This window comes from Miscanthus floridulus, chromosome 3 (genome assembly GCF_019320115.1).
Source record: "Miscanthus floridulus cultivar M001 chromosome 3, ASM1932011v1, whole genome shotgun sequence".
Lineage (NCBI taxonomy): Eukaryota > Viridiplantae > Streptophyta > Magnoliopsida > Poales > Poaceae > Miscanthus > Miscanthus floridulus.
In genome coordinates, this window is record NC_089582.1 from 47,235,277 (window position 1) to 47,247,539 (window position 12,263).

Below are 12,263 nucleotides of genomic sequence, written 5' to 3' on the forward strand. Positions count from 1 at the left end.
CAAGTACCTCCGAAAGACAGGCACATCTCGAGATTGATGAAGTCATCACAAGCGTCTCGCTGTCGATGAGAACATCGCCTACCACTGAAAAGCGCAACGCCCTTTAAATCTTGAAATAAATCTAGAAAAATACGAGCACCCATGACAAGTCGAAGAACTTGAATTCGGATGAAGAGGTTCAACCATAACAAACCTAACCAACTCCTAGACTCAGTTCGCGCGTACCACCAGCTCCTGCCGTTGCAGCCCCACACATTTGATAAAATAGTAAAATTTCGTGTTGTTCACTGTATAACTACAGGTTCACCTTGTCACGAGAAAAGAAATCTAGAAGATCCCTCTCACTATAGTACAAGTTACCACGTCCATACGACGACACCGATAGCACACGTCAGCCATCTCTCCATGTGTGCCGAACTAGTATAAGAAACGAGGAAAGGACCCATCGGATGGCCGAGAAATGGGTTGTTGAGAGCAAACAAAACAACCAGGTGGCCTTTAGCTTTTCCCAAAAAAAAAAAAAAAATTCACCCAGCCAGCATTTCTCCCCTCCGCCGCTCGCCGTCCCGCGCCAATCGACTGATCTGAGTAAGCTTCTCGCCTCCACCGGTACGTCCACTGCTCCAATCGACTGATCTGAGTAAGCTTCTCGCCTTGCTCACCGCGCTAGCGTCGATTTTGATTCCTTACTCATGGAGCCGTGTCCCTGTTTAGCAGATCTGTAGATGTGCCTCGGCGATGGCGTCGCCGAGGCCGTACTCCCCGCCTATCAACCGGGGCAGGCGTGCGCGAGAGGCCGCCAGCTCCGACAGGCTCCCCACGGACGTGCTGTTTGACGTCCTGCTGCGCTTCCCGGCCAGGGACCTCTGCCGCCTCCGCGCCGTCTGCCGCTCATGGCGCTCGCTCACCTCCGATCCAGTCTTCATCACGGCGCACGCGGCGCGCCATCCGGCCCCCCTCTTCCTGGCCCAATTTCGGGACGACAAGACGCACAGCATCTACATAGTAGATCTGTCAGGTAACGTGGTGAAGCGGATCGTCGGCGCAGCTGGTGGCCCTTTCCACCGGCTGCAATGCACGCGCCTGGACCTTGCCTGTCTGACTACTGACTGGAACAGATGCCATGTGCTCAATCCGGCTACCGGAGCTGTCCAGGCCCTGCCTCAGAGCCCGGCGGTGGAGCATGTGAATCGGGTCAACCTGAGTCAGCCTTACACCTTCTTTGCCCTTGGGCGGGTCTCCTCCACGGGAGACTACAAGGTGCTTAGGATGTTCAACAGGCCTGGCTTTGCCCAAGGTGGTCAGCAGCTCTTTGAGGTGTTTACCATCAATGGCGGTGCCGCACATGCACGGTGGAGAGGGCAGCAGAGCCCTGGCCTCTTTGTTGATGAGTGCAGTGGCGTTGTAGTTGATGGGGTGGTGTATTTCTTGACGAACAGAACATATGATGGTGCCCGTAATGGGATTCGCCTGGGCTATATCGTTTCGTTCGACCTTGAGAGAGAGGAGTGGAGGAGAGATCTCCGAGGCCCCATAAGTAGCGGGGTTGGATCTGCGTCAAGTTACATGAGGCATCACCTTACTTTGGCTGAGCTAAAAGGATCTCTAGTTCTTGCAGATCGCCGTCACCAGCCTTTTACCCTGGACCTTTGGTTTCTAGTGGACTATGGGAGTGGGCACTGGGTGAAAGAGTACCACATCCTGACTTGGCCGGCAATCTCACCGCCGGTACTGGTAGATGAGTCCTTCAAACCATTGTTGCTGCTAGATGATGGGAGGTTGGTCGTTTATGTAGCAACAAGAGGGCAGCTGTTCATTCAAGACCCAGGAACAGATAATTTTACAAGAGTGTGTATGGGATGTCTTGATTCAGTCAGTGTGTACACAGGAAATCTCTTGAGTAGAGGTTGACTTTGTAGGTTGAGACTCAAATTAGATCATGTCTAATGTACTTCATAGGAATCATTCTCCTAGTTTCTGGAACTGAACTTTGTATAGATATTGAAGATTATGGATCGGTTTATTGTAAATCCATGCTAGTATTCGATGTCCCCATTTCGCCAGCATCTTTTGTTATTATAAAATGAGGCATGCTTGCCCATAAATATTTGAACATATGGCTTTTTCTTGGTGCCACAGTTCATGTTTCTGCTGCACCTTTGTTGGGAAATAATGGTATGATACTAGACTTATCCCTTTTTGGCCTTGTGGTAAGACATAATGTTGATGCAAGTAACATAATCCCTGATTATGTCTGGAGGCAATATTGCTCACTACCCATCGAAGGGGCATAGAGCATCTACTTTGCATATATTGTTATTGAGCACAGTGTCAATCCATATTGTTAGTGTAATATTGTGTGTTTAGCCTATCAGTCAGTAGTTAGCCTGTTTAGGACCAAGTCAGTCTGTCACTTCTTTCAGCTATTCTTCAGGTAGTCAGTTTGTCTATCAGTCAGTAGTTAGGGAAAGTTAGAAATCTTGATGAAGGTATGCCAAAATAGTTTCCTGTATTTTTAAGCATCAAAAGTTAGTCTACCTCCTAACTACCATGCTTCTATATTTACAACTGTTGTTTATGCAAGGAAATTTGAAACAGGCATTGAAGCTGGTCAGGTACTGTGGACTTTCTCTCATTTTGAAGGATTTCATTATCATATTGCATAATGCTACTCCCAAAAAAATCATTTTCAGGGTGAAGCATATACATTTGAAAACTATGAACTTAACTGCTAGATTTTGACTTCAACTATGCCCAAAACCTTATGCACTATGATAATCAAAGTTCGGCTAGGCGGCGATTCCGCGGCGACTACGCGCGCCTAGTCGCTGGGCGAAGCCCGTCGCCGCGACTAGGGCCATAGTCGCCCATCGCGGCGCTAGGCGGCGCGGAGGCGCGCTAGGCCCCGCGAGGGCGCCAGGAGGACGAGGGGGCTGGGGGCCGCTCGCCGCACCGAAGGAAGGAGGAGGCCAGGGGCCATGGAGCCGCCGAGATCCAGGCACCGCATGCCGGAGGGAGGAAGGAGAGGCGCGCCGCCGGGAGGACGAGGGGCCGCTCGCCGCACCGGAGGAGAGGGAGGAGGGGGCCAAGGGCCGCGCTGCCGCCCAGATCCGGGACTGCGCGCCAGAGGGAGGGAGGAGACGCGCGCCGCCACGAGCGGGGCCGCCCCGCGCCGCCGGGAGGATGAGGGGCCGTGGGTCGCGCGCCGCGCCGGAGGAGAGGGAGGAGGGGCCGCACTCCGGAGGGAGGGGAGGCGCGCCACTGCAGCTGCCCTGCGCCTAGCGCACCGCCGAGAGAGGGAGAGAGAGATTTGGCATTGGAGGGAGGGAGAGAGAGGAGGGCCAGTGAGGGAGAGAGACGTGTGCGCCGTCGGTTGCAGTTTACCTAATTTCAGTTTTGATTGCAGTTGCAGTTTACCTACTGAATATCTAATGTGCACGCTCTGTTCCTACTGAATGATTGCAGCTGTAGTTTACTGAATGTCTAATGTGCATGCTCTGTTCCCTGTTATCTGTACCGGTTCATTGGTGAACTCTTGAATTTGAACGTAGGATGTCGACAGAACAAGGTGTTTCTGCACCAGCAGCAACAGGAACTGAGGCCCTCTTTTTATACTTACTGTGACTCATATATATAGTAGTTATATACATATATATATATATATAGTTATATACATAATATATATATAATTTATGGCTATATTGCCAAAACGCCTAGGAAAACGCCTAGGAGCGCCTAGGACCGAGTACTCCCGACTAGGCGCTAGGCAATGGGTCAGCGTCTAGATTCCGCCTAGCGCCTAGCTGAACTTTGATGATAATTGATAATTATATGATCGATGAGCGTCATATTGCCCCTGTCTAGGTTTCTGAGAGGGAAGAAATGTGTAGAACCCTTATATGCATATTTAGATCTTCACTGCCTTGTTTTTCAATTTAGCACTAGGAACAACATGCATGACCCTGATAGTAGATTTGGTTTATATCTTTACTTGATTTGTTTTAAAGGGCTGAAAGTACGTGTTTGAGACACATAGTGTTACAGCGTCGGTGTGTCAATCCTGGACCTGATAATCCATTCTGAAACCTTACTGAACATTTGCTCATGAACTAATCGAACTGTAGATGAATGCCAATGCCATCTGTCTATACATATTATTTTGCAGGATAGTAGCTAACTTGGCTGCAGAACTAGGAATTTTCGATGAACCTGGCAACTTATTACGACTGGAATAATGGGCAGCAATTTTCAGTTTGTTTCGAGTAACTTGTGTTCTATCTCAGTTTTGCAATGGTTTGCTTGGAGTTTATCACAATGGTGGTGTGTTGAGTCAGTGCTTCTCCAACCGATCACAATATAGTCATACATCTGTTTTCATGCGTCATCCAGGGCAAGAGGGCCTGGTAGGAGTCTTGGGTCTGAAGTTATGTATGTCAAGTCGATGACTGGTTAGCAGTGGCATTGGTGTTTGATTTCTTTGCCTTTCAGCATCGAGATGTTTTTGTTCAATGTGACCAAATAATGTGTTACCAGACATGTTTTCTGTTTCTCTGCAATGGTGTGCTATAATACTGTCCATTCATTAGCTTTCAAGTTCGTAGAGTGAACCGTAATTTCAATTTATGGATGGATTGATGCTTCGTAATGTTGATGCATATTCTTGGATTTCCTTTTATTGATCTTGCAATGTGTTTCTGTCTGTACTATTTATTATTTCTGAATTTCCCTGACTTCCTTGGGATTTGACCCCCGTCGTTTCCAAACAGGGGACTGCGGATATTCAACCTAGTCTGGGGCATTCATTCCCGTTGGGTTAGGGCCCATCTTCCCAGTTTCCCCACCTCTCATCCAAACGAAAGCTGAGGCATTTTGAACGAACCTTTCTTACCAACAACTCGTAGCTGGATGTGACATTTGTGCAGCCCTAACCCTTCTAGGATAGTTTCCATAACTTTAATAGACTGCAATGTAAGCATTTTATTGACTTGGCAGAGAGTTAAAAAAAAAGAGAAGCCATTTTTGCTTGGCACAAAGGGACAAGAAGCCTACCATTGCCACATCCACCATGAGATAAATGATTGGAAGATGGGTGCCATGAGAACTGTCATCTCCCATGCTGATCTACACAGGAAGATGATGGGAAGGCCGACACAGGAGGGGAGGAGGGCTTGGGCAGAGGCCCACCATGCTCGGCCAGCCTACCATGGTGTGGACGATATATGATTGAGGATTGAAGAATTTATTGTGGGCCCATATCTAGAAATTGTACTGTACGTGATTTATGGTGTGTTTGGTTCGTGGAGTCACCCCATGTTCATGAGTTCATCTATTGAATTTTGGTGGAATCAACCCATTCATCATGAATATACTAATTATTATCTTGTGAGGAATGATGTGGTGATGGATCAACTCATTCCATTCCACAAATTAAATATAAAAAGTGTGGAGTGAGAAGATGATGGACCACCTTATTCGTGAAACCAAACATTAGTTTCTGTGAGAGTTTTACTGACGTGGTAGCTATGGGATTACTGGTCAATAGCAGCGTTGGAACTTCCGTTAGAAGAATAAGGAAATTGAGCTCTACCAAATAAATAGAAAAATGATGTAAATTGAAGTTTATTTGTTTTGCTCAGCAAGCGTGTTAAAAAAAGATATGGATACATAATTTAAAATTACCACACCCCGTCACAAACTGAATTATTGCTACTCGTATTCAGGTTCACGTAAGAAATGCAAGGAGAAATGAAATGTACTCTATAAGGCCCGTTTGTTTCTCGGCCCAGCCATTTTGTGTTTTTGATTTCCTTATTAAACGGTTGCCGTGGTCTAATTTTCCTTCTCAAACTATAAAATCGACCATCTTACCACTCAACTCTCAAAACCGCTTAAATTACCTCCTTGTATTGGTGCGGTTTCATCTGTCTTTAGTTTAAAAAATTGTTAAATACCTAATAAGTTTTTTATAAACAATGAAAAATGTCTCTATGTTTTAATTTTTTTTGATAAAAATACTAGAGAAAGATTGGGACGTAAGAAGCCCCGATTAAATATTTAGAGCACAAGAAATTATCTTTAGAAGCTTTCAAAAAATTAGATTTATCTCTAGTAAAATGCTAAAATAATCTCCAAAAATTAAAAAAAAATTTCCAAATCATTCTAATTGATGTCTAAATGCAATTCAAAAACTTTCCGAGACAAAGATATTAATGTTGAATGTATTCATTCTAATTGTATGGAATGTTTTTCTCGTTTGTGAAAAGTTTAAAAAAAATGTTTAGACATCAATTATATTGTCTTGGGGATTTTTTTGATATTTTACCTTTTCCTTAGAGCTAAAATCTATTTTTTTTTGTAAAACTTTGAAGACACTTTCACGAGCTCTAAATATTTTATTTGGATTTGGCGTGTCCCAATCTATCCCTATGATCTTTCTCAGAATTGTTAGAAACTTAGAGACATTATCCGTAGTTTTTAACTATACTAGTGGCCATGCACGTGCGGCACACACGTGTCTATGGTTATTATAGGCTCACATACTTGGACATGTGATTATTAAAAATGATGGTGTAATTAAAACAAAAAAAATATATGTTTTCCAATAGCAAGTAAATAATATAAATGGGACCAATCACTACTACAATAAGCATTTGTAGGGGCGGCTGGCGATAGTTTGTAGAGACGGCTCGGCCAGCCGCCCCTACCATACCGTCTCTACAAATCATGCATTTATAGGGGCGGTTCCCAGACCGCTCCTACAAATCGATTTGTAGAGGCGAACAAAATCGATTTGTAGGGGCTACTGTAGTACCAGCCACACCTATAATACCTATTTGTAGGGGCGGTTGAGTCTAGAACCGCCCCTACAATATATTTTTTGGCAAAAAAAATTTGAATTTACCGTTCAAATTCGACCAGAACACACACACATATATGTGTGTATATATATATAATTCAAATATGACCAGAACATATATAATTCAAATCTGACCACAAGCACAAGAGCATTATATAAACTACCATTACAAATCCGATTCACAAGAATTCAGCAAGGCCCCAATCTATCAGCCGAAGTTTTTGAAGCTCATGATCTATCATAACATTATGGGGCTTCACATCTTGGTGCATAATACCTTGTGAATGGCAGCAATCTAATGCATGTGTCCAGAAAACAGAAATAATTAGGCAAGTTGAATTCACTATAGGTTCCTTATATCTATTTTAAATCTAAATCTAAATGCTAATAAGACAAGGCCAGATTGTAATAATAGGTTCGTAGGCACACAAATTAAGAAATGAATTATCAATCACAAAAGCTCCATAAAAGTGCTATCAAATTAAGACATAGAATTTATAGCTTAAGAGAAAATCAAGAAAGTGTCACCTTGGATATTCTAAATACTGTTCAGTAAACCATTCAAAATACCACCAGAAATCATGTAGCTATTGCCATCCACATTGACACTCAGACAAACACAACCCTGGGACATTAAAAAGAATTAATTCAGACTCAAATATGTGCACAGACCTCTCTAATTAATGTTGACTGGTTGACTTAGGACCTACATGCCCATATTTTTTTTACAAATCATCATCCACATCATTGTTGGGCACACATCATAATTTGATCTATCCTAACAAGTGAGATGTTTTGTCAAGTTAACATGCTTAAATAAGTGAGATGTTTTGTCACTGGCTTATTGAAGAGGCTTATTAGTTAACATGCTCAAGTTTGTCAATAACCTGAGGTTGCATATAACCCATTCCTTGGTTGTATGCTCCTTGTTGGCCCATCTAAAAAGAGCAGAAACAGTTAGGTGGAGGTCAAGTCTATTAGGCAAACATACAGTAGTTTGTATGGTGAAGACCTAAGATTTTGATCACATTTATACCCCTAGTAATTTTCTAATAAAAAGAACATGTGAAATGCCCTATTCAGAAAAGAAGCTAGAACTTGCAGTGCAAGCACATGTTGCTTAGGAACCAATACTTTGAGTGAGCTTGAACTTGCAGTGCAAGCTCATATTGCTTAGGTACCTACATGTTCCTCGAAGTTTGGGCTAGTTAGGTTAATTGACAGATTTTTTCATAATGGAACTTGAGTTCACACTTTTTTTTAGAATATGACTCAAATTATATATATTAAATTGGTAGAAATGTAGCACATGTGTCATTATGAGCAAGGGGGGAAATGCAATTACTTGATTATAGATGGCTCTGCACAAAAAACTGCAGTAAAGCAAAAGCTTCAATTGTAGATGGCAAGCTATCTTCAGGTTCTCTAAAACAGGTGTGGCATGGTATAAGGCTATAAGCTGGTTATTTGCACAGCTGGACATATGCAAGACTGAAAAACTACTCTAAATTCAACTTAGCATCCATGAAAAAAAATAAAAAATCCGTTTGGTATAGATTTAGGCAGCTTCGGCTCCCCTGACATATCACTGTAGCTAAGAAACAAGTATGCAATTGTACAACTAAAAAGAGGAAGGAGTAATTTCTCATAATACCTGCAGAGAGAAGAATACATAATGAACTGTATCATCAGCAGAGCATTTAGCGAAACCATTTTGCTCTAGTCTTGAAGGCTTCAAGCAACCTGAAAAATAGAATACTAGAAAGGTCAGTTATGAAGCATGGCCCTTCAGGAACCTGCTAACCACCAATGACGTTCTAGAGTTAGTTCTTGTAGTAATAAGAGCAGAGTTAGTGAAAGCTACATAATTCGATCATTAACAACCTAGGCTCATGACAACTTATGGATACTTGTGTTCTACAACACCACTACAAAAATGGCACCTCTGCAAACAGAGAAACATCCTCATTTTTTAAAGAATGGAGGTGTCAGTCCAACAATGAAAAAAAAGCTTTGTTAAAGAAGTATTGTACAATTTAGTCACAAGACATATAACATGGATTTCCTTTTTTCTTGGCTAGATAAATTGAAGTGTTGTACAATTTAGTCACAAGACATATAGCATGGAACTATAATCATGGTCATGGATCTCAAAGGCGATTTCATTGTCTTAAGGCATGTGAAGGCATATAGCAGATTTTTTCAAGGAAAGTAAAATTCAACTACAGTTAACCAATAACGAACCTGATTTCTCTGGTGTAGGCACATCCTTTTCCCATCCACACATTTTGAGCAGGCACCTCAATGTAACCGGTTAATGAATTCTTCACCTGATCAATGTAACTAAATGGAGGTGCTACCACAAAATCTGCAGTAGCACCATAATAATGATCTAAGAATCAGTGCAAAGCCAATACATATTCAAAAAGTACAAGTCAGGATTAATAAACAACCATAGAGTCAAACTGATAGGACTAATTTGAAGTGTCAGGTTCATAAACCTGGGGTCCCTCAGGGACTGGCTTCCACGCTAGGGCTCGGCCCAGGAGGACAGCCTTTTTTTCTTCTAGACCGGCCCAAGAGTCTAAACTCAACAGACCAGAGCACTCGCTTCAGGCCCTGGCCGCCTTCGGCCCATCTTTCCGACCAGAACACTAGCTCAGGCTCAGGCCAACTCCGAATGGCCTCTCCGATCGGAGCGCTAGCGTCAGGCCCCGGCCACCTTCGCATAGCCTCCACTCGGAAAGCCTGACCCAAGGACCACCTCCGACTCCGACCCCATGTCTCCGACCGGGGTTCATAGAAAACCCTGCCCATCGCTATTCTCCGACTGGCGCGCCAGAACCGACTGGGGCCATCCGATGACAATCACAGATGAACACTACAGTATGCAGTGATAACATACAGATGAACATAGTAGCAGCGAGTATAGTAATCACAGAGATTAGAGTGTACCCAGCGGAGGGTCCCATGCCGAGGGCATTAGAGGCTCTATTCACACTAGTCGACATAGTGCGTTGCTTGAAGTCGTGGACCACAGTCGGTGCATGACGATGTTCGCAGTGCAGTCCCACGAACGGATCACCAGGAAGAAGACGCCTTGATGTTCCGCAGGCAGTCACCGAGAAGAAGATGTACGTGGACGAGCAGTCATGGATCGCTCTCCAAAAACCTAATCGCCGCACACCCGGTGCAAGGTTCTCTGGCAGACGAGGGTTCCAGAGGCACCTGCTCTCCCGCTACTCTGTGCGCGCAGAGGTACAGGACGGGGAAACTAGAAGGCTGCGGAAGTGTGGTTCTCTCGGGAGTGGTTGTGGAAGTACAGGATCTGAACAACTGACAGAAGACTCGGATATATGAATGGAGAGAAGAGAGGCAGCGGAGAATCCCAGGAGACGGAGATGGAGAGACGGAAGCGGAAGAGACAGTAACTGCCGTAATCAGTTCGCCTCCACCATCAAGGGGAGTAACTCCCGTTGTTATGTGGATTAAGTGGCAAAAGACTGGCCACGCCCGCCATTGTCCTTTTCTCAGCTTCTCAATTTAGATGAATAATTTCCAACCATATAAGCTGAGTCAACGTTCAGTCAAAACCCCGTATGGTATTAAATCATACAACGCTTAATGTTACGCACCATAGAGTTTTATTTGATTCATTAAATATTATATGGGCCAAGCCCATATTATATCCAACAATCCCCACCAAACTCTAGGGTTTGTAACAAAGTAGTCTCAGAACCACATTTCTTTTATATACCAGTGTTTCGATGGAGACTGTTAAGTTGAACATCCATCTAGAACAATAGCTTCACTCAGTCACAACTGAACAATGGACTAAGCCTTGAATTAACAGTTTTGTGTGAGGTGACTGTCACTAAAGTCCTTAGCTGATACTGGGCAGCAAAAAGCATCCTCTCTAGTTGAAGCATATAAGTCATACTTTAGTGCCTTTCATGTGTATTTAGAGATCACCCAAATCTCATAGACTGTGACCAGCAATCTGACTCATATAGGTGTGTTCCTCAAAAGATATTCTGTAAGACAACTCTTTGCTTTGACAAGCCACTTGGAACACATTAAGACAAAAGCCAGCCAGCCTTACAGAAAGAAAAGATATGCATCAGAAATGAGCCTTACTAAGGATCTTTCCTCACAATTTACTACTAGCTTGTTTCACCGTCCTACTTCACGGGATCTCCGATCACATAGAACAGGTTACCACTATAGTAAATTTCAAATGGGTCTCAAACACATCTCTCTCGATGCACTTTCTATCACATTGCGTGATAGACCCTTAGTGAACTGATCTGCCAGATTATTAGACGTGTGGACATAGTCCAACGCTATTACTCTAGAGTTTCTCAATTTCTTGACAGATTTTAGTCATCTCTTAACATGCCTTGTGGACTTCATGTTATCCTTAGAACTGTTAACCTTTGTAATCACAGTCTGGTTATAATAGTTCATAGAAATAGCCGGTATGGGTTTTTCAACAACCGATAAATCCATAAGGAGATCACGAAGCCACTCAGCCTCAGATCCAGCAGTGTCTAATGCTGTGAGTTCTGCTTCCATTGTAGACTTCGTTAAGATAGTCTGCTTGTAAGACTTCTAGGAAACAGCACCACCTCCAAGCGAAAACACATATCCACTTGTGGCATAAAGCTCATCAGCATCAGAAATCTAGTTGGCATCACAATAGCCTTCCAGCACTTTCGGATGTCCGGTATAACAAATACCATAGCTCATGGTCCCTTTTAGGTAGCGCATCACTCTCTCAAGAGCATGCCAGTGATCATCTCCTGGGTTTGACACAAACCGGCTCAGCTTACACACAGCAAATGAGATGTCAGGCCTTGTTGCATTAGCAAGATACATGAGCGAACCAATGATCTGGGATTATCTCAACTGATCCCTTGCTATTCTCCGATTTTTCCTCAATAGCATGCTAGGGTCATAAGGTGTAGGAGCAGGTGCACAATCACTAAACCCAAAGCGACTCAGTACCTTTTCCACATAGTGGGTTTGTAATAGAGTTACCCCACCATCACCTTCTCTTAGAAGCTTGATATTAAGAATAACATCAGCCTCTCCCAAATCTTTCATCTCAAAATTTTTAGATAGAAATTCCTTCACCTCCTCGATCACTTTGAGGCTAGATCCAAAGATCAGTATGTCATCAACATATAAGCACAAAATGACTCCTTCACCCCCACCATACCGATAGTACACACATTTGTCAACTTCATTCACAACAAAGCCAGCAGATGTTAAAGTTCTGTCGAACTTCTCATGCCATTGCTTATGAGCTTGTTTTAGGCCGTATAATGACTTTAATAATTTACACACCTTGCCTTCTTAACCATTTGCTACAAACCCATCAGGTTGATCCATATAGATCTCATCC

General features: G+C 43.4%; 1 protein-coding gene across 2 annotated transcripts; it reads left to right on the top strand.

The window, feature by feature from the left end:
• Nucleotides 1–460: 460 nt before the first annotated feature.
• LOC136545646 (F-box/kelch-repeat protein At3g23880-like) lies at nt 461–2,138 on the top strand. 2 transcript variants are annotated; one of them, XM_066537645.1, is made up of 2 exons: nt 461–640; nt 718–2,138. In XM_066537645.1, the coding sequence occupies exon 2, from the start codon at nt 739–741 to the stop codon at nt 1,909–1,911; it is 1,173 nt and encodes a 390-aa protein (XP_066393742.1). In that variant the 5' UTR covers nt 461–640; nt 718–738; the 3' UTR covers nt 1,912–2,138. The 2 variants fall into 2 exon arrangements, with proteins under 2 accessions (XP_066393742.1, XP_066393743.1); XM_066537646.1 differs by having other exon boundaries at nt 461–609.
• The last annotated feature ends 10,125 nt before the right edge of the window (nt 2,139–12,263 follow it).